Source organism: Oncorhynchus kisutch, unplaced genomic scaffold, assembly GCF_002021735.2.
Source record: "Oncorhynchus kisutch isolate 150728-3 unplaced genomic scaffold, Okis_V2 Okis07a-Okis12b_hom, whole genome shotgun sequence".
Classification (NCBI taxonomy): Eukaryota; Metazoa; Chordata; class Actinopteri; order Salmoniformes; family Salmonidae; genus Oncorhynchus; species Oncorhynchus kisutch.
The window spans coordinates 16,161,294-16,184,174 of NW_022261984.1; the positions used below are offsets into that span (position 1 = coordinate 16,161,294).

The 22,881-nt window shown below is 52.9% G+C and overlaps 1 protein-coding gene across 1 annotated transcript in view; it reads right to left on the minus strand.

The window, feature by feature from the left end:
- The window catches only part of LOC116360086 (TBC1 domain family member 1), a 98,907-nt gene extending 78,379 nt beyond the window's left edge, over positions 1–20,528 (minus strand). Inside the window, 4 exon segments of the mRNA XM_074933808.1 lie at positions 4,832–5,108; positions 5,110–5,403; positions 15,303–15,428; positions 20,446–20,528. Of these exon segments, the coding sequence (XP_074789909.1) occupies positions 4,832–5,108; positions 5,110–5,403; positions 15,303–15,428; positions 20,446–20,528 (780 nt within the window).
- Positions 20,529–22,881: the final 2,353 nt, after the last annotated feature.

Genomic DNA, 22,881 nt, shown 5'->3' on the forward strand with positions numbered 1-22,881 from the left:
TGTAAAGGAGCAGCAGGTAAAGGAGCAGCATGTGTAAAGGAGCAGCATGTGTAAAGGAGCAGCAGGTAAAGGAGCAGCATGTAAAGGAGCAGCAGGTAAAGGAGCAGCATGTGTAAAGGAGCAGCAGGTAAAGGAGCAGCATGTGTAAAGGAGCAGCATGTAAAGGAGCAGCATGTGTAAAGGAGCAGCATGTGTAAAGGAGCAGCAGGTAAAGGAGCAGCAGGTAAAGGAGCAGCAGGTAAAGGAGCAGCATGTAAAGGAGCAGCATGTGTAAAGGAGCAGCATGTGTAAAGGAGCAGCATGTGTAAAGGAGCAGCAGGTAAAGGAGCAGCATATGTAAAGGAGCAGCAGGTAAAGGAGCAGCAGGTAAAGGAGCAGCATGTGTAAAGGAGCAGCATGTGTAAAGGAGCAGCATGTGTAAAGGAGCAGCATGTGTAAAGGAGCAGCATGTGTAAAGGAGCAGCATGTAAAGGAGCAGCATGTAAAGGAGCAGCAGGTAAAGGAGCAGCAGGTAAAGGAGCAGCATGTGTAAAGGAGCAGCAGGTAAATGAGCAGCATGTGTAAAGGAGCAGCAGGTAAAGGAGCAGCATGTGTAAAGGAGCAGCAGGTAAAGGAGCAGCATGTGTAAAGGAGCAGCATGTGTAAAGGAGCAGCATGTAAAGGAGCAGCATGTGTAAAGGATCAGCATGTGTAAAGGAGCAGCAGGTAAAGGAGCAGCATGTAAAGGAGCAGCATGTAAAGGAGCAGATGTGTAAAGGAGCAGCAGGTAAAGGATCAGCATGTGTAAAGGAGCAGCATGTGTAAAGGAGCAGCATGTAAAGGAGCAGCAGGTAAAGGAGCAGCAGGGTAAGGAGCAGCTTTTTAAAGGAGCAGCATGTGTAAAGGAGCAGCATGTGTAAAGGAGGAGCATGTGTAAAGGAAGCAGCATGTAAAGGAGCAGCAGGTAAAGGAGCAGCATGTGTAAAGGAGCAGCAAATAAAGGAGCAGCTGGTAAAGGAGCAGCATGTGTAAAGGAGCAGCATGTGTAAAGGAGCAGCATGTGTAAAGGAGCAGCAGGTAAAGGAGCACCATGTGTAAAGGAGCAGCATGTAAAGGAGCAGCATGTAAAGGAGCAGCATGTGTAAAGGAGCAGCATGTGTAAAGGAGCAGCATGTGTAAAGGAGCAGCATGTGTAAAGGAGCAGCATGTGTAAAGGAGCAGCAGGTAAAGGAGCAGCATGTGTAAAGGAGCAGCATGTGTAAAGGAGCAGCAGGTAAAGGAGCAGCAGGTAAAGGAGCAGCATGTGTAAAGGAGAAGCATGTGTAAAGGAGCAGCAGGTAAAGGAGCAGCATGTGTAAAGGAGCAGCATGTGTAAAGGAGCAGCATGTGTAAAGGAGCAGCATGTAAGGAGCAGCAGGTAAAGGAGCAGCATGTGTAAAGGAGCAGCAGGTGTAAAGGAGCAGCAGGGTGTAAAGGAGCAGCATGTGTAAAGGAGCAGCAGGTAAGGAGCAGCAGGTAAAGGATTAGCAGGTAAAGGAGCAGCATGTAAAGGAGCAGCAGATAAAGGAGCAGCATGTGTAAAGGAGCAGCATGTGTAAAGGAGCAGCATGTGTAAAGGAGCAGCATGTGTAAAGGAGCAGCATGTGTAAAGGAGCAGCAGGTAAAGGAGCAGCATGTGTAAAGGAGCAGCAGGTAAAGGAAGCAGCAGGTAAAGGAGCAGCATGTGTAAAGGAGCAGCATGTGTAAGGAGCAGCATGTAAAGGAGCAGCATGTAAAGGAGCAGCATGTGTAAAGGAGAGCAGCAGGTAAAGGAGCAGCATGTGTAAAGGAGCAGCATGTGTAAAGGAGCAGCAGGTAAAGGAGCAGCAGGTAAAGGAGCAGCATGTGTAAAGGAGCAGCATGTGTAAAGGAGCAGCAGGTAAAGGAGCAGCAGGTAAAGGAGCAGCAGGTAAAGGAGCAGCATGTGTAAAGGAGCAGCATGTAAAGGAGCAGCATGTGTAAAGGAGCAGCAGGTAAAGGAGCAGCATGTGTAAAGGAGCAGCATGTGTAAAGAGCAGCATGTGTAAAGGAGCAGCATGTGTAAAGGAGCAGCATTTAAAGGAGCAGCATGTGTAAAGGAGCAGCAGGTAAAGGAGCAGCATGTAAAGGAGCAGCAGGTAAAGGAGCAGCATGTGTAAAGGAGCAGCAGGTAAAGGAGCAGCACGTGTAAAGGAGCAGCATGTAAAGGAGCAGCATGTGTAAAGGAGCAGCATGTGTAAAGGAGCAGCATGTGTAAAGGAGCAGCAGGTAAAGGAGCAGCATGTAAAGGAGCAGCATGTGTAAAGGAGCAGCATGTGTAAAGGAGCAGCGGGGTAAAGGAGCAGCATGTAAAGGAGCAGCATATGTTTAAAGGAGCAGCATGTGTAAAGGAGGCCAGCATTGTGTAAGGAGCAGCATGTGTAAGCGAGCAGCATGTGTTAAAGGAGCAGCATGTGTAAAGGAGCAGCATGTGTAAAGGAAGCCAGCATGTGTAAAAGGAAGCAGCCATTTGTAAAGGAGCAGCATGTGTAAGGAGCAGCAGTAACGGAGCAGCAGGAAAAAGGAGCAGCAGCGTAAAGGGCAGGCATGTGTAAGGGAGCAGCATGTGTAAAGGAAGCAGGCATTTGTGTAAAGGAGCAGCCATGTAAAGAGCAGCATGTAAAGGAGCAGCAGGTAAAGGAGCAGCAGGTAAAGGAGCAGCATGTGTAAAGGAGCAGCAGGTAAAGGAGCAGCATGTGTAAAGGAGCAGCAGGTAAAGGAGCAGCATGTGGTAAAGGAGCAGCAGGTAAAGGAGCAGCATGTGTAAAGGAGCAGCAATGTGTAAAGTAGCAGCAGGTAAAGGAGCAGCATGGTAAAGCAGGTAAAGGAGCAGCATGTGTAAAGGAGCAGCATGTAAAGGAGCAGCAGGTAAAGGAGCAGCATGTGTAAAGGAGCAGCATGTGTAAAGGAGCAGCATGTAAAGGAGCAGCATGTGTAAAGGAGCAGCAGGTAAAGGAGCAGCATGTGTAAAGGAGCAGCATGTGTAAAGGAGCAGCAGGTAAAGGAGCAGCATGTAAAGGATCAGCATGTAAAGGAGCAGCAGGTAAAGGAGCAGCATGTGTAAAGGAGCAGCATGTGTAAAGGAGCAGCATGTAAAGGAGCAGCAGGTAAAGGAGCAGCAGGTAAAGGAGCAGCAGGTAAAGGAGCAGCATGTGTAAAGGAGCAGCAGGTAAAGGAGCAGCATGTGTAAAGGAGCAGCAGGTAAAGGAGCAGCATGTGTAAAGGAGCAGCATGTGTAAAGGAGCAGCATGTGTAAAGGAGCAGCAGGTAAAGGAGCAGCATGTAAAGGAGCAGCAGGTAAAGGAGCAGCATGTGTAAAGGAGCAGCAGGTAAAGGAGCAGCAGGTAAAGGAGCAGCAGGTAAAGGAGCAGCATGTGTAAAGGAGCAGCATGTGTAAAGGAGCAGCAGGTAAAGGAGCAGCATGTAAAGGAGCAGCAGGTAAGGAGCAGCATGTGTAAAGGAGCAGCAGGTAAAGGAGCAGCATGTGTAAAGGAGCAGCATGTGTAAAGGAGCAGCAGGTAAAGGAGCAGCATGTGTAAAGGAGCAGCATGTGTAAAGGAGCAGCATGTGTAAAGGAGCAGCATGTAAAGGAGCAGCATGTAAAGGAGCAGCATGTAAAGGAGCAGCAGGTAAAGGAGCAGCATGTGTAAAGGAGCAGCATGTAAGGAGCAGCATGTAAAGGAGCAGCAGGTAAAGGAGCAGCAGGTAAAGGAGCAGCAGGTAAAGGAGCAGCATGTGTAAAGGAGCAGCAGGTAAAGGAGCAGCATGTGTAAAGGAGCAGCATGTGTAAAGGAGCAGCAGGTAAAGGAGCAGCATGTGTAAAGGAGCAGCAGGTGTAAAGGAGCAGCAGGTGTAAAGGAGCAGCATGTAAAGGAGCAGCATGTGTAAAGGAGCAGCATGTGTAAAGGAGCAGCAGGTAAAGGAGCAGCATGTGTAAAGGAGCAGCATGTGTAAAGGAGCAGCAGGTAAAGGAGCAGCATGTGTAAAGGAGCAGCAGGTAAAGGAGCAGCATGTGTAAAGGAGCAGCATGTGTAAAGGAGCAGCATGTGTAAAGGAGCAGCATGTGTAAAGGAGCAGCAGGTAAAGGAGCAGCAGGTGTAAAGGAGCAGCAGGTGTAAAGGAGCAGCATGTGTAAAGGAGCAGCAGGTAAAGGAGCAGCATGATCATCATTGATGTATACGGTTAGTGTGTGTGTGTGTTAAACACAGGGCTGTGGTGAGGAGTGTGTGATCGCATGGTTGAGGCAGCATTTCTGTTTGGGCGAAAGCCAGAGAGAGACATACATGATGTCATGTGGATGAGGCGCTGGTGTGTGTGTGTGTGTGTGTGTTGTGTGTGTGTGTGTGTGTGTGTGTGTGTGTGTCTGTGTTGCCGGTAGCGACAGACAGGATGGCGTGAGGGTATTATTATAGATGTGTGTCTGCTGTGTTGGACGGCTCCCTGTTCTCCTTCCTGGTTCCATGCTGACCACTTCCTTCCTGGACAGGAAACAGGGTGGCAGAGGGGTACCTAGGGTCAACCACTGTGGAGTCACCCTGAGTGTGTGTTGTAGGGGTCACCGGGACTTGCTGAGTCATAAGGATGTTGTGTGTGTGTGTGTGTGTGTGTGTTAGTTACCATGAACAGCATGGTCCTGTTCTCCTGTAGACTGGTGGGCTGGACCCCAGCGGTGTGTGTGTGGGTGTGTACGTGTGTGTGTGTGTGTGTTAGTTATCATGAACAGCATGGTCCTGTTCTCCTGTAGACTGGTGGGCTGGACCCCAGCGGTGTGTGTGTGTGTGTGTGTGTAAGTTACCATGAACAGCATGGTCCTGTTCTCCTGTAGACTGGTGGGCTGGACCCCAGCGGTGTGTGTGTGTAGTTCAGGTGACAGTCCGTTCTCATCCAGGGCCCGGAGGCAGGGGAAACTGGGGTCTGGTTTGAACACCACCGGCCTCCCACCACTAGAGGCACCGTATCCTCCTCCCCTGACCTCTCCATCCCCCGTTCCTCCATTTCGCGTTAGCGTTGGTAAGGCCAGACCTCTCCGCAACCCGTCCACCAATCCACCGCCGCTATCTGGTTTAGGATCGCCCCCCGGCCCCTACGGATTGGCTGAATTTCTCGATGCACTCGTCAATCAAAGCGGGCGGGGCTTTCTTGTGAGCGACGGTCACTCTTCCACAGAACAGAACCTCAAACCTCTTGGCGAACATGGTGGCCGCGCCGAAGGCCGACGACGCGGACGGAGTACAGTCTTCTGAGGAAGAGGCGGCGGGTTTGGGCACTGCGAGGTCATCGTTGCGCGCCGAGCTCTTCCCGGCCTGACGCAGCGTACTGATGATCTCAGGGACCTGGAGGAGAGAGGGAGGGAAAGAGGGAGGGAGGGAAAGAGGGAGGGAGGGAGGGAAAGAGGGAGGGAGGGAGGGAAAGAGGGAGGGAGGCAAAGAGGGAGGGAGACTTTGTCATGGGTGCTTACATTTTTTGGTATAGCAGCAGGAATTTTCTTTACCTTTATTTAACCAGACAGTTAAGAACAAATTCTTATTTTCAATGACGGCCTAGGAACAGTGAGTTAACTGCCTGTTCAGGGGCAGAACGACAGATTTGTACCTTGTCAGCTCGGGGATTCGAACTTGCAACCTTTCCGTTACTAGTTCAACGCTCTAACCACTAGGCTACCCTGCCGCCCCTCCACTCTAACCACTAGGCTACCCTGCCACCCCTCCACTCTAACCACTAGGCTACCCTGCCACCCCTCCACTCTAACCACTAGGCTACCCTGCCACCCCTCCACTCTAACCACTAGGCTACCCTGCCGCCCCTCCACTCTAACCACAAGTCTACCCTGCCGCCCCTCCACTCTAACCACTAGGCACCCTGCCACCCCTACACTCTAACCACTAGGCTACCCTGCCGCCCCTCCACTCTAACCACTAGTCTACCCTGCCGCCCCTCCACTCTAACCACTAGGCTACCCTGCCGCCCCTCCACTCTAACCACTAGGCTACCCGGCCGCCCCTCCACTCTAACCACTAGTCTACCCTGCCGCCCCTCCACTCTAACCACTAGTCTACCCTGCCGCCCCTCCACTCTAACCACTAGGCTACCCTGCCGCCCCTCCACTCTAACCACTAGGCTACCCTGCCGCCCCTCCACTCTAACCACTAGTGTACCCTGCCGCCCCTCCACTCTAACCACTAGGCTACCCTGCCGCCCCTCCACTCTTACCACTAGGCTACCCTGCCGCCCCTCCACTCTAACCACTAGGCTACCCTGCCGCCCCTCCACTCTAACCACTAGGCTACCCTGCCACCCCTCCACTCTAACCACTAGGCTACCCTGCCGCCCCTCCACTCTAACCACTAGGCTACCCTGCCGCCCCTCCACTCTAACCACTAGGCTACCCTGACGCCCCTCAAATCTAACCACTAGGCTACCCTGCCGCCCCTCCACTCTAACCACTAGGCTACCCTGCCGCCCCTCCACTCTAACCACTAGGCTACCCTGGCGCCCCCTCCACTCTAACCCACTAGGCTACCCTGCCGCCCCTCCACTCTAACCACTAGGCTACCCTGCCGCCCCTCCACTCTAACCACTAGGCTACCCTGCCGCCCCTCCACTCTAACCACTAGTCTACCCTGCCGCCCCCCACTCTAACCACTAGGCACCCTGCCACCCCTCCACTCTAACCACTAGGCTACCCTGCCACCCCTCCACTCTAACCACTAGGCTACCCTGCCACCCCTCCACTCTAACCACTAGGCTACCCTGCCACCCCTCCACTCTAACACTAGGCTACCCCTGCCGCCCCTCCACTCTAACCACTAGTCTACCCTGCCGCCCCTCCACTCTAACCACTAGTCTACCCTGCCGCCCCTCCACTCTAACCACTAGTCTACCCTGCCGCCCCTCCACTCTAACCACTAGTCTACCCTGCCGCCCCTCCACTCTAACCACTAGTCTACCCTGCCGCCCCCTCCACTCTAACCACTAGGCTACCCTGCCGCCCCTCCACTCTAACCACTAGGCTACCCTGCCACCCCTCCACTCTAACCACTAGGCTACCCTGCCGCCCCTCCACTCTAACCACTAGTCTACCCTGCCGCCCCTCCACTCTAACCACTAGTCTACCCTGGCGCCCCTCCACTCTAACCACTAGTCTACCCTGCCGCCCCTCCACTCTAACCACTAGGCTACCCTGGCGCCCCTCCACTCTAACCACTAGGCTACCCTGCAGCCCCTCCACTCTAACCACTAGGCTACCCTGGCGCCCCTCCACTCTAACCACTAGGCTACCCTGGCGCCCCCTCCACTCTAACCACTAGTCTACCCTGGCGCCCCTCCACTCTAACCACTAGGCTACCCTGGCGCCCCTCCACTCTAACCACTAGGCTACCCTGCCGCCCCTCCACTCTAACCACTAGGCTACCCTGGCGCCCCTCCGCCCCTCCACTCTAACCACTAGGCTACCCTGCCGCCCCTCCACTCTAACCACTAGGCTACCCTGCCGCCCCTCCACTCTAACCACTAGTCTACCCTGGCGCCCCTCCACTCTAACCACTAGGCTACCCTGCCACCCCTCCACTCTAACCACTAGGCTACCCTGCCGCCCCTCCACTCTAACCACTAGGCTACCCTGGCGCCCCTCCACTCTAACCACTAGGCTACCCTGGCGCCCCTCCACTCTAACCACTAGGCTACCCTGGCGCCCCTCCACTCTAACCACTAGTCTACCCTGCCGCCCCTCAACTCTAACCACTAGGCTACCCTGCCGCCCCTCCACTCTAACCACTAGTCTACCCTGCCGCCCCTCCACTCTAACCACTAGTCTACCCTGCCTCCTCTACACTCTAACCACTAGTCTACCCTGGCGCCCCTCCGCCCCTCCACTCTAACCACTAGTCTACCCTGGCGCCCCTCCGCCCCTCCACTCTAACCACTAGGCTACCCTGCCGCCCCTCCACTCTAACCACTAGAGTCTACCCTGCCGCCCCTCCACTCTAACCACTAGGCTACCCTGGCGCCCCTCCGCCCCTCCACTCTAACCACTAGGCTACCCTGCCGCCCCTCCACTCTAACCACTAGGCTACCCTGGCGCCCCTCCACTCTAACCACTAGTCTACCCTGCCGCCCCTCCACTCTAACCACTAGTCTACCCTGCCGCCCCTCCACTCTAACCACTAGGCTACCCTGGCGCCCCTCCACTCTAACCACTAGGCTACCCTGCCGCCCCTCCACTCTAACCACTAGGCTACCCTGCCGCCCCTCCACTCTAACCACTAGTCTACCCTGGCGCCCCTCCACTCTAACCACTAGTCTACCCTGCCACCCCTCCACTCTAACCACTAGTCTACCCTGCCACCCCTCCACTCTAACCACTAGGCTACCCTGCCACCCCTCCACTCTAACCACTAGTCTACCCTGCCACCTCTACACTCTAACCACTAGTCTACCCTGCCACCTCTACACTCTAACCACTAGGCTACCCAGGCGCCCCTCCGCCCCTCCACTCTAACCACTAGTCTACCCTGGCGCCCCTCCGCCCCTCCACTCTAACCACTAGTCTACCCTGCCGCCCCTCCACTCTAACCACTAGTCTACCTGCCTCCCCTCCACTCTAACCACTAGGCTACCTGCCTCCCCTCCACTCTAACCACTAGACTACCCTGGCGCCCCTCCGCCCCTCCACTCTAACCACTAGGCTACCCTGCCGCCCCTCCACTCTTACCACTAGGCTACCCTGCCGCCCCTCCACTCTAACCACTAGTCTACCCTGCCGCCCCTCCACTCTAACCACTAGTCTACCCTGCCGCCCCCCCCACTCTAACCACTAGGCTACCCTACCTCCTCTACACTCTAACCACTAGGCTACCTGCCTCCTCTACACTCTAACCACTAGGCTACCTGCCTCCTCTACACTCTAACCACTAGACTACCTGCCTCCTCTACACTCTAACCACTAGTCTACCTGCCTCCCCTCCACTCTAACCACTAGGCTACCTGCCTCCCCTCCACTCTAACCACTAGACTACCCTGGCGCCCCTCCGCCCCTCCACTCTAACCACTAGGCTACCCTGCCGCCCCTCCACTCTTACCACTAGGCTACCCTGCCGCCCCTCCACTCTAACCACTAGTCTACCCTGCCGCCCCTCCACTCTAACCACTAGTCTACCCTGCCGCCCCCCCACTCTAACCACTAGGCTACCCTACCTCCTCTACACTCTAACCACTAGGCTACCTGCCTCCTCTACACTCTAACCACTAGGCTACCTGCCTCCTCTACACTCTAACCACTAGACTACCTGCCTCCTCTACACTCTAACCACTAGGCTACCCTACCTCCTCTACACTCTAACCACTACCCTGCCGCCCCTCCACTCTAACCACTAGTCTACCCTGGCGCCCCTCCACTCTAACCACTAGTCTACCCTGGCGCCCCTCCACTCTAACCACTAGTCTACCCTGCCGCCCCTCCACTCTAACCACTACCCTGGCGCCCCTCCACCCCTCCACTCTAACCACTAGTCTACCCTGGCGCCCCTCCGCCCCTCCACTCTAACCACTACCCTGGCGCCCCTCCACCCCTCCACTCTAACCACTAGTCTACCCTGCCGCCCCTCCACTCTAACCACTACCCTGCCGCCCCTCCACTCTAACCACTAGGCTACCCTGCCGCCCCTCCACTCTAACCACTACCCTGCCGCCCCTCCACTCTAACCACTACCCTGGCGCCCCTCCACTCTAACCACTAGTCTACCCTGGCGCCCCTCCACTCTAACCACTACCCTGGCGCCCCTCCGCCCCTCCACTCTAACCACTACCCTGGCGCCCCTCCACTCTAACCACTACCCTGGCGCCCCTCCACTCTAACCACTACCCTGCCGCCCCCTCCACTCTAACCACTACCCTGGCGCCCCTCCACTCTAACCACTAGGCTACCCTACCTCCTCTACACTCTAACCACTAGTCTACCCTGGCGCCCCTCCACTCTAACCACTAGGCTACCCTACCTCCTCTACACTCTAACCACTACCCTGCCACCCCTCCACTCTAACCACTACCCTGGCGCCCCTCCACTCTAACCACTACCCTGCCGCCCCTCCACTCTAACCACTAGTCTACCCTGCCGCCCCTCCACTCTAACCACTAGTCTACCCTGGCGCCCCTCCGCCCCTCCACTCTAACCACTACCCTGGCGCCCCTCCACTCTAACCACTAGTCTACCCTGGCGCCCCTCCGCCCCTCCACTCTAACCACTACCCTGCCGCCCCTCCACTCTAACCACTAGTCTACCCTGGCGCCCCTCCACCCCTCCACTCTAACCACTACCCTGGCGCCCCTCCACTCTAACCACTAGTCTACCCTGGCGCCCCTCCGCCCCTCCACTCTAACCACTACCCTGGCGCCCCTCCACTCTAACCACTACCCTGGCGCCCCTCCGCCCCTCCACTCGAACCACTACCCTGCCGCCCCTCCACTCTAACCACTACCCTGGCGCCCCTCCGCCCCTCCACTCTAACCACTACCCTGCCGCCCCTCCACTCTAACCACTACCCTGGCGCCCCTCCACTCTAACCACTACCCTGGCGCCCCTCCACTCTAACCACTACCCTGGCGCCCCTCCACTCTAACCACTACCCTGGCGCCCCTCCACTCTAACCACTAGTCTGGCGCCCCTCCGCCCCTCCACTCTAACCACTAGTCTGGCGCCCCTCCGCCCCTCCACTCTAACCACTACCCTACCTCCTCTACACTCTAACCACTAGTCTACCCTGCCGCCCCTCCACTCTAACCACTACCCTGGCGCCCCTCCACTCTAACCACTACCCTGGCGCCCCTCCACTCTAACCACTACCCTGGCGCCCCTCCACTCTAACCACTACCCTGGCGCCCCTCCACTCTAACCACTAGTCTGGCGCCCCTCCGCCCCTCCACTCTAACCACTAGTCTGGCGCCCCTCCGCCCCTCCACTCTAACCACTACCCTACCTCCTCTACACTCTAACCACTAGTCTACCCTGCCACCCCTCCACTCTAACCACTACCCTGCCGCCCCTCCACTCTAACCACTACCCTGCCGCCCCTCCACTCTAACCACTACCCTGGCGCCCCTCCGCCCCTCCACTCTAACCACTACCCTGCCGCCCCTCCACTCTAACCACTACCCTGCCGCCCCGTGATGAATCAAACCCATGATAAAGTACATAACAATACATTAGAATGGGTGGCCAGTAACAAACTGGTCCTGAACATCTCTAAAACTAAACTCCGCCCCTCCACTCTAACCACTACCCTGCCACCCCTCCACTCTAACCACTACCCTGCCGCCCCTCCACTCTAACCACTACCCTGCCGCCCCGTGATGAATCAAACCCATGATAAAGTACATAACAATACATTAGAATGGGTGGCCAGTAACAAACTGGTCCTGAACATCTCTAAAACTAAACTCCGCCCCTCCACTCTAACCACTACCCTGGCGCCCCTCCGCCCCTCCACTCTAACCACTACCCTGCCGCCCCTCCACTCTAACCACTAGGCTACCCTGCCGCCCCTCCACTCTAACCACTACCCTGCCGCCCCTCCACTCTAACCACTACCCTGGCGCCCCTCCGCCCCTCCACTCTAACCACTACCCTGCCGCCCCTCCACTCTAACCACTACCCTGCCGCCCCTCCACTCTAACCACTACCCTGCCGCCCCTCCACTCTAACCACTACCCTGCCGCCCCTCCACTCTAACCACTACCCTGCCACCCCTCCACTCTAACCACTACCCTGCCGCCCCTCCGCCCCTCCACTCTAACCACTACCCTGCCGCCCCTCCACTCTAACCACTAGGCGCCCCTCCGCCCCTCCACTCTAACCACTACCCTGGCGCCCCTCCGCCCCTCCACTCTAACCACTACCCTGCCGCCCCTCCACTCTAACCACTACCCTGGCGCCCCGTGATGAATCAAACCCATGATAAAGTACATAACAATACATTAGAATGGGTGGCCAGTAACAAACTGGTCCTGAACATCTCTAAAACTAAGAGCGTCTTGTATTTGGTACAAATCATTCCCTATGTTCTAGACCTCAGCTGAATCTGGTAATGAATGGTGAGGCTGTTGAACAAGTTGAGGAGACTAAATTACTTGGCGTCACCTTAGATTGTAAACTGTCATGATCAAAACATTGATTCGGTGGTTGTAAAGATGGGGAGAGGTCTGGGCCGTAATAAAGAGATGCTCTGCTTTTTTGATAACACCCTCCACAAAGCAAGTCCTGCAGGCTCTAGTTTTGTCTAATCTTGATTATTGTCCAGTCGTGTGGTTCCAGTGCTTCAAAGGAAGACCTAGTGAAGCTGCAGCTGGTCCAGAACAGAGCGTAACGTTCTGCTCTTCATTGTCATCAGAGGGCTGATATTAATACTATGCAGCCAGTCTCTCTTGGTTCAGAGTTGAGGAAAGACTGACTGCTTCACTTCTTTTTACAAGAAACAATTGTGTTGAAAATCCAAAATATACAGTATTATATGGATTTATTATCTATTGGACCCACAGCACAACGCCTCTCCCCTATTGGACCCACAGCACAACGCCTCTCCCCTATTGGACCCACAGCACAACGCCTCTCCCCTATTGGACCCAGAGCACAACGCCTCTCCCTATTGGACCCACAGCACAACGCCTCTCCCCTATTGGACCCACAGCACAACGCCTCTCCCCTATTGGACCCACAGCACAACGCCTCTCCCCTATTGGACCCACAGCACAACGCCTCTCCCCTATTGGACCCACAGCACAACGCCTCTCCCCTATTGGACCCACAGCACAACGCCTCTCCCCTATTGGACCCACAGCACAACGCCTCTCCCTATTGGACCCACAGCACAACGCCTCTCCCCTATTGGACCCACAGCACAACGCCTCTCCCCTATTGGACCCACAGCACAACGCCTCTCCCCTATTGGACCCACAGCACAACGCCTCTCCCCTATTGGACCCACAGCACAACGCCTCTCCCCTATTGGACCCACAGCACAACGCCTCTCCCCTATTGGACCCACAGCACAACGCCTCTCCCCTATTGGACCCACAGCACAACGCCTCTCCCCTATTGGACCCACAGCACAACGCCTCTCCCCTATTGGACCCACGGCACAACGCCTCTCCCCTATTGGACCCACGGCACAACGCCTCTCCCCTATTGGACCCACGCACAACGCCTCTCCCCTATTTGACCCACAGCACAACGCCTCTCCCCTATTGGACCCACGGCACAACGCCTCTCCCCTATTGGACCCACGGCACAACGCCTCTCCCCTATTGGACCCACGGCACAACGCCTCTCCCTATTGGACCCACAGCACAACGCCTCTCCCCTATTGGACCCACAGCACAACGCCTCTCCCCTATTGGACCCACAGCACAACGCCTCTCCCCTATTGGACCCACAGCACAACGCCTCTCCCCTATTGGACCCACGGCACAACGCCTCTCCCCTATTGGACCCACGGCACAACGCCTCTCCCCTATTGGACCCACGGCACAACGCCTCTCCCCTATTGGACCCACAGCACAACGCCTCTCCCCTATTGGACCCACAGCACAACGCCTCTCCCCTATTGGACCCACAGCACAACGCCTCTCCCCTATTGGACCCACAGCACAACGCCTCTCCCCTATTGGACCCAGATAGTGTGTATTTGCGTTGATATGGAGGCTACATGAGCCTTTTTAATAATGTATATAGTTCTGTTCTTGAGCTGTTCTTGTCTATTGATGTTCTGAATTGTGTTCTGTGTTCTGTGCTCTGTGTTCTGTGCTCTGTGTTCTGTGTTCTGTGCTCTGTGTTCTGTGCTCTGTGTTCTGTGCTCTGTGTTCTGTGCTCTGTGTTCTGTGCTCTGTGCTCTGTGTTCTGTGCTCTGTGTTCTGTGTTCTGTGTTCTGTGTTCTGTGCTCTGTGCTCTGTGCTCTGTGCTCTGTGTTCTGTGTTCTGTGTTCTGTGCTCTGTGTTCTGTGCTCTGTGTTCTGTGCTCTGTGTTCTGTGTTCTGTGCTCTGTGTTCTGTGCTCTGTGTTCTGTGCTCTGTGTTCTGTGCTCTGTGTTCTGTGCTCTGTGTTCTGTGCTCTGTGTTCTGTGCTCTGTGTTCTGTGTTCTGTGCTCTGTGCTCTGTGTTCTGTGTTCTGTACTCTGTGCTCTGTGTTCTGTGTTCTGTGCTCTGTGTTCTGTGTTCTGTGCTCTGTGCTCTGTGTTCTGTGCTCTGTGTTCTGTGCTCTGTGTTCTGTGTTCTGTGCTCTGTGTTCTGTGCTCTGTGCTCTGTGTTCTGTGTTCTGTGTTCTGTGCTCTGTGTTCTGTGCTCTGTGTTCTGTGTTCTGTGCTCTGTGTTCTGTGCTCTGTGTTCTGTGCTCTGTGTTCTGTGTTCTGTACTCTGTGTTCTGTGCTCTGTGTTCTGTGCTCTGTGTTCTGTACTCTGTGTTCTGTGCTCTGTGTTCTGTGTTATGTGTTCTGTTTGGACCCTAGGAAGAGTAGCTGCTGCTTTGGCAACAGCTAATGGGGATCCTAATAAAAATACCAAATAAGTGTGGTGTTCTGTTCAGACCGGGCCAGACGGTGAGGTCACCACATCTCGATAGGCCAACGTGATGGACGGTGAGGTCACCACATCTCTATGGGCCCAACGTGATGGACGGTGAGGTCACCACATCTCTATGGGCCCAACGTGATGGACGGTGAGGTCACCACATCTCTATGGGCCCAACGTGATGGACGGTGAGGTCACCACATCTCTATGGGCCCAACGTGATGGACGGTGAGGTCACCACATCTCTATGGGCCCAACGTGATGGACGGTGAGGTCACCACATCTCTATGGGCCCAACGTGATGGACGGTGAGGTCACCACATCTCTATGGGCCCAACGTGATGGACGGTGAGGTCACCACATCTCTATGGGCCCAACGTGATGGACGGTGAGATCACCATATCTCTATGGGCCCAACGTGATGGACGGTGAGATCACCATATCTCTATGGGCCCAACGTGATGGACGGTGAGGTCACCACACCTCGATGGGGCCAACGTGATGGACGGTGAGGTCACCACACCTCGATGGGGCCAACGTGATGGACGATGAGGTCACCACACCTCGATGGGACAACGTGATGGATGGTGAGGTCACCACATCTCTATGGGCCCAACGTGATGGACAGTGAGGTCGCCACACCTCTATGGGCCCAACGTGATGGACGGTGAGATCACCATATCTCTATGGGCCCAACGTGATGGACGGTGAGGTCACCACACCTCGATGGGGCCAACGTGATGGACGGTGAGGTCACCACACCTCGATGGGGCCAACGTGATGGACGATGAGGTCACCACACCTCGATGGGACAACGTGATGGACGGTGAGGTCACCACATCTCTATGGGCCCAACGTGATGGACAGTGAGGTCGCCACACCTCTATGGGCCCAACGTGATGGACGGTGAGGTCACCACACCTCTATGGGCCCAACATGATGGACGGTGAGGTCAACACACCTCTATGGGCCCAATGTGATGGACAGTGAGGTCACCACACCTCAATGGGCCAACGTGATGGACGGTGAGGTCACCACACCTCGATGGGCCCAACGTGATGGACGGGTCGTAACAATTAAGGTTCCCTGGAATAAAGTGTTCCTGGTTTGTGATGTTTTCCTGCCGAGACCAGACTAGAATGACCACTACTGAACATGACTTACTACGCACCGACAGCACCAGGAACTAAGTCTCCACTACTGAACATGACTTACTACGCACCGAGAGCACCAGGAACTAAGTCTCCACTACTGAACATGACTTACTGTGCACCGACAGCACCAGGAACTAAGTCTCCACTACTGAACATGACTTACTACGCACCGACAGCACCAGGAACTAAGTCAATACTACTGAACATGACTTATTGTGCACCGACAGCACCAGGAACTAAGTCTCCACTACTGAACATGAATCACACCTGTATGTTATGTTGCTAGGTTACAGCTGACATGAGGTCTCCATGACTACATTGTGTTTCAGCCTGGATTCAAAATGGATTAAATAGATTGTATTTCTCACCCGTCTCCACACAATACCCCATAATGACATCACAATACCCCATAATGACATCACAATACCCCATAATGACATCACAACACCCCATAATGACATCACAACACCCCATAATGACATCACAACACCCCATAATGACATCACAACACCCCATAATGACATCACAACACCCCATAATGACATCACAATACCCCATAATGGCATCACAATACCCCATAATGACATCACAATACCCCATAATGGCATCACAATACCCCATAATGGCATCACAGTACCCCATAATGGCATCACAGTACCCCATAATGACATCACAGTACCCCATAATGACATCACAATACCCCATAATGGCATCACAATACCCCATAATGGCATCACAATACCCCATAATGGCATCACAATACCCTATAATGACATCACAACACCCCATAATGACATCACAATACCCCATAATGACATCCCAATACCCCATAATGACATCCCAATACCCCATAATGACATCCCAATACCCCATAATGACATCCCAATACCCCATAATGACATCCCAATACCCCATAATGACATCACAATACCCCATAATGACATCACAATACCCCATAATGACATCACAATACCCCATAATGGCATCACAATACCCCATAATGACATCACAATACCCCATAATGACATCACAATACCCCATAATGACATCACAATACCCCATAATGAAATCACAATACCCCATAATGGCATCACAATACCCCATAATGGCATCACAATACCCCATAATGACACCACAATACCCCATAATGGCATCACAATACCCCATAATGACACCACAATACCCCATAATGGCATCACAATACCCCATAATGACATCACAATACCCCATAATGACATCACAATACCCCATAAATGGCATCACAATACCCCATAATGGCATCACAATACCCCATAATGGCATCACAGTACCCCATAATGGCATCACAGTACCCCATAATGGCATCACAATACCCCATAATGGCATCACAATACCCTATAATGACATCACAACACCCCATAATGACATCACAACACCCCATAATGACATCACAATACCCCATAATGAAATCACAATACCCCATAATGACATCACAATACCCCATAATGGCATCACAATACCCCATAATGACATCCCAATACCCCATAATGACATCCCAATACCCCATAATGACATCCCAATACCCCATAATGACATCACAATACCCCATAATGAAATCACAATACCCCATAATGAAATCACAATACCCCATAATGGCATCACAATACCCCATAATGACATCACAATACCCCATAATGACATCACAATACCCCATAATGACATCACAATACCCCATAATGAAATCACAATACCCCATAATGGCATCACAATACCCCATAATGGCACCACAATACCCCATAATGGCATCACAATACCCCATAATGACATCACAATACCCCATAATGACATCACAATACCCCATAATGACATCACAATACCCCATAATGACATCACAATACCCCATAATGACATCACAATACCCCATAATGACATCACAGTACCCCATAATGACATCACAATACCCCATAATGACATCACAATACCCCATAATGACATCACAATACCCCATAATGACATCACAATACCCCATAATGACATCACAGTACCCCATAATGACATCACAATACCCCATAATGACATCACAATACCCCATAATGACATCACAGTACCCCATAATGACATCACAGTACCCCATAATGACATCACAGTACCCCATAATGACATCACAATACCCCATAATGACATCACAATACCCCATAATGACATCACAGTACCCCATAATGACATCACAGTACCCCATAATGACATCACAATACCCCATAATGACATCACAATACCCCATAATGGCATCACAATACCCTATAATGACATCACAATACCCTATAATGACATCACAACACCCCATAATGACATCACAATACCCCATAATGACATCACAGTACCCCATAATGACATCACAATACCCCATAATGACAAAGTGAAAACATATATATATATATTTTTTTGCTAATTTATTGAAGATGAAATACATAAATGTCTAATTGACTTAAGTATTCACACCCCCGAGTCAATACTTAGTAGAAACACCTTTGTTAAGTCATCTTGGTTAGGTCTGTATCAGCTTGGAGTCGTCTTGGTTAGGTCTGCATCAGATTTGAGTCGTCTTGGTTGGGTCTGCATCAGATTTGAGTCGTCTTGGTTAGGTCTGCATCAGATTTGAGTCGTCTTGGTTGGGTCTGCATCAGATTTGAGTCGTCTTGGTTAGGTCTGCATCAGATTTGAGTCGTCTTGGTTAGGTCTGCATCAGATTTGAGTCGTCTTGGGTAGGTCTGTATCGGCTTTGAGTCGTCTTGGTTAGGTCTGTATCAGCTTTGAGTCGTCTTGGTTAGGTCTGTATCGGCTTTGAGTCGTCTTGGGTAGGTCTGTATCAGCTTTGCACGTCTGGATTTTCTCCCATTGTTCCTTGCAGATTTTCTTAAACTCTGTCAAGTTAGATGGGGAGCGGCGGTGAACAGCAATCTTCAAGTCTTTCCACAGATTTTCAATGGGATTTAAGTCTGGCTGGGCCACTCAAGCACTTTCACATTCTTGTTCTGAAGCCATTCCAGCGTTGCTTTGGCAAATCTTCGCCCCAGTCTAAGGTCGTTTGCACTCAAGCAGGTTCTCATCTAGGATCTCTGTACTTCGCTCCGTTCATCTTTCCCTCGATCCTGACTAGTCTCCCAGTCCCTGAAAAACAGTAAAATCTTCGCCCCCAGTCTAAGGTCGTTTGCACTCAAGCAGGTTCTCATCAAGGATGTGCCTGTATTTGGTTCCATTCATTGTTCCCTCCATCCTTACCAGTCTCCCCAGTCCCTGCTGCTGAAAAGCATCCCCATAGCATGATGCTGCCACCACCATGCTTCACGGTAAGGACGGTGTTTGACAGGTGATGAGCTGTGCCCGGACAGAATCTTTTGCCTCGTCTTTCTTTTGCCTTTTTTGCAATCTCCAGGTGTGCTGTCATGTGCCTTTTTTATTATGATTTTTATCAGGGAGTGGCTTCCGTCTGGCCACTCCCCCATAAAGCCCAGATTGGTGAAGTGCTGTAGAAACCGGTTGTCCTTCTGGCAGGTTCTCCCATCTCACCTCGGGAACTCGGTAGTTCCGTCAGTGGTCATTGGGTTCCTGGTCCCCTCCCTGACCGAGGTCCTTCTGGCAGGTTCTCCCATCTCACCTCGGGAACTCGGTAGTTCTGTCAGAGTGGTCAGTGGGTTCCTGGTCCCCTCCCTGACCGAGGTCCTTCTGGCAGGTTCTCCCATCTCACCTCGGGAACTCGGTAGTTCTGTCAGAGTGGTCAGTGGGTTCCTGGTCCCCTCCCTGACCGAGGTCCTTCTGGCAGGTTCTCCCATCTCACCTCGGGAACTCGGTAGTTCCGTCAGTGGTCATTGGGTTCCTGGTCCCCTCCCTGACCGAGGTCCTTCTGGCAGGTTCTCCCATCTCACCTCGGGAACTCGGTAGTTCTGTCAGAGTGGTCAGTGGGTTCCTGGTCCCCTCCCTGACCGAGGTCCTTCTGGCAGGTTCTCCCATCTCACCTCGGGAACTCGGTAGTTCTGTCAGAGTGGTCAGTGGGTTCCTGGTCCCCTCCCTGACCGAGGTCCTTCTGGCAGGTTCTCCCATCTCACCTCGGGAACTCGGTAGTTCCGTCAGTGGTCATTGGGTTCCTGGTCCCCTCCCTGACCGAGGTCCTTCTGGCAGGTTCTCCCATCTCACCTCGGGAACTCGGTAGTTCTGTCAGAGTGGTCAGTGGGTTCCTGGTCCCCTCCCTGACCGAGGTCCTTCTGGCAGGTTCTCCCATCTCACCTCGGGAACTCGGTAGTTCTGTCAGAGTGGTCAGTGGGTTCCTGGTCCCCTCCCTGACCGAGGTCCTTCTGGCAGGTTCTCCCATCTCACCTCGGGAACTCGGTAGTTCCGTCAGTGGTCATTGGGTTCCTGGTCCCCTCCCTGACCGAGGTCCTTCTGGCAGGTTCTCCCATCTCACCTCGGGAACTCGGTAGTTCTGTCAGAGTGGTCAGTGGGTTCCTGGTCCCCTCCCTGACCGAGGTCCTTCTGGCAGGTTCTCCCATCTCACCTCGGGAACTCGGTAGTTCTGTCAGAGTGGTCAGTGGGTTCCTGGTCCCCTCCCTGACCGAGGTCCTTCTGGCAGGTTCTCCCATCTCACCTCGGGAACTCGGTAGTTCCGTCAGTGGTCATTGGGTTCCTGGTCCCCTCCCTGACCGAGGTCCTTCTGGCAGGTTCTCCCATCTCACCTCGGGAACTCGGTAGTTCCGTCAGTGGTCATTGGGTTCCTGATCCCCTCCCTGACCGAGGTCCTTCTGGCAGGTTCTCCCATCTCACCTCGGGAACTCGGTAGTTCTGTCAGAGTGGTCAGTGGGTTCCTGGTCCCCTCCCTGACCAAGGTCCTTCTGGCAGGTTCTCCCATCTCACCTCGGGAACTCGGTAGTTCTGTCAGAGTGGTCAGTGGGTTCCTGGTCCCCTCCCTGACCGAGGTCCTTCTGGCAGTTTCTCCCATCTCACCTCGGGAAATCGGTAGTTCCGTCAGTGGTCATTGGGTTCCTGGTCCCCTCCCTGACCGAGGTCCTTCTGGCAGGTTCTCCCATCTCACCTCGGGAACTCGGTAGTTCTGTCAGAGTGGTCATTGGGTTCCTGGTCCCCTCCCTGACCGAGGTCCTTCTTGCCCGTTTGGTCAGACAGCGAGCTCTAGACAGAGTCTGGGTCGTCTGGAGACCAATGTGCTCTTGGAAACTTTCAAAAAACTCTAGAAGTTGTTTTATAACCCTTTCCTCCAGATATATGCCTCATCACAATTCTCTCTCAGAGATCTCCGGACAGTCCCCTGGACTTCCTGGTATAGTTTCTGCTCTGTCAATTGTAGAACCTTATATAGACAGGTGTGTTCCATGTTCCAACTCATTACAACTGGCCACAGGTGGACTCCAATCAAGTTGTAGTGACATCAAGGATGATCAAAGGGGTGTGACTACTTATGTAAATGAGATGCATTGTATATACACACACAACAGTGGAGTGTCAAGGCAAAAGGGGAGTGACTACTTATGTAAATGAGATACAATGTATATACACACAACAGTGGAGTGTCGAGGCAAAAGGGGTGTGACTACTTATGTAAATGAGATGCATTGTATATACACACACAACAGTGGAGTGTCAAGGCAAAAGGGGTGTGACTACTTATGTAAATGAGATGCATTGTATATACACACACAACAGTGGAGTGTCAAGGCAAAAGGGGTGTGACTACTTATGTAAATGAGATACATTGTATATACACCAACAGTGGCGTGTCGAGGCAAAAGGGGTGTGACTACTTATGTAAATGAGATACATTGTATATACACCAACAGTGGAGTGTCAAGGCAAAAGGGGTGTGACTACTTATGTAAATGAGATACATTGTATATACACACACAACAGTGGAGTGTCAAGGCAAAAGGGGTGTGACTACTTATGTAAATGAGATGCATTGTATATACACACACAACAGTGGAGTGTCAAGGCAAAAGGGGTGTGACTACTTATGTAAATGAGATGCATTGTATATACACACACAACAGTGGAGTGTCAAGGCAAAAGGGGTGTGACTACTTATGTAAATGAGATACATTGTATATACACACACACACAACAGTATGTGGACACCCCCTTCATACTAGTGCATTCTTCCATTTCAGCCACACCCATAAAGATCAGGCACACAGCCATGCAATCGCCATAGACAAACATTGGCAGCAGAATGGCCTTGCGACGCACAATTGGACCAGTGTCGTCCGGGTTTGGGGAGGGGTCGGCCGTCCTTGTAAAATAAGAATCTGTTCTTAACTGACTTGCTTAGTTAAATAAAAAAGATTAAATAAAAAAATAATTAAAGTGAAGAGCTCAGTTATTTTCAACGTAGCACCACCACCTTTCCAACAAGTTAGTTGGTGAAGTTTCTGCCCTGCTAATGCTAACCCGGTCAACTGTAAGTGCTGTTATTGTGAAGTGGAAACGTCTAGGAGCAACAACGGCTCAGCCGCGAAGTGGTAGGCCACACAAGCTCACAGAACGGGACCGCTGAGTGCTGAAGTGTGTAAAAAACGTCTGTCTTCGGTTGCAACCCCTCACTACAGAGTTCCAAACTGCCTCTGGAAGCAACCCCTCACTACAGAGTTCCAAACTGCCTCTGGAAGCAACCCCTCACTACAGAGTTCCAAACTGCCTCTGGAAGCAACCCCTCACTACAGAGTTCCAAACTGCCTCTGGAAGCAACCCCTCACTACAGAGTTCCAAACTGCCTCTGGAAGCAACCCCTCACTACAGAGTTCCAAACTGCCTCTGGAAGCAAACGTCAGCACAAGAACTGTTTGTCGGGAGATTCATGAAATGGGTTTCCGTGGCCGAGCAGCCGCACACAAGCCTAAGATCTGTGATTCTGTGCTTTCAACTTTGTGACAACAGTTTCCTGTCCTGTTTCAGCATGACAATGCCCCCGTGCTCAAAGCGAGGTCAATACAGAAATGGTTTGTCGAGATCGGTGTGGAAGAACTTGACTGGCCTGCACCGAGCCCTGACCTCAACCCCATCAAAAACCTTTGGGATGAATTGGAACGCCGACTGCAGATCAGTGACCGACCTCACTATTGTTCTTGTGGCTGAGTGGAAGCAAGTCTCCCTGCAGCAATGTT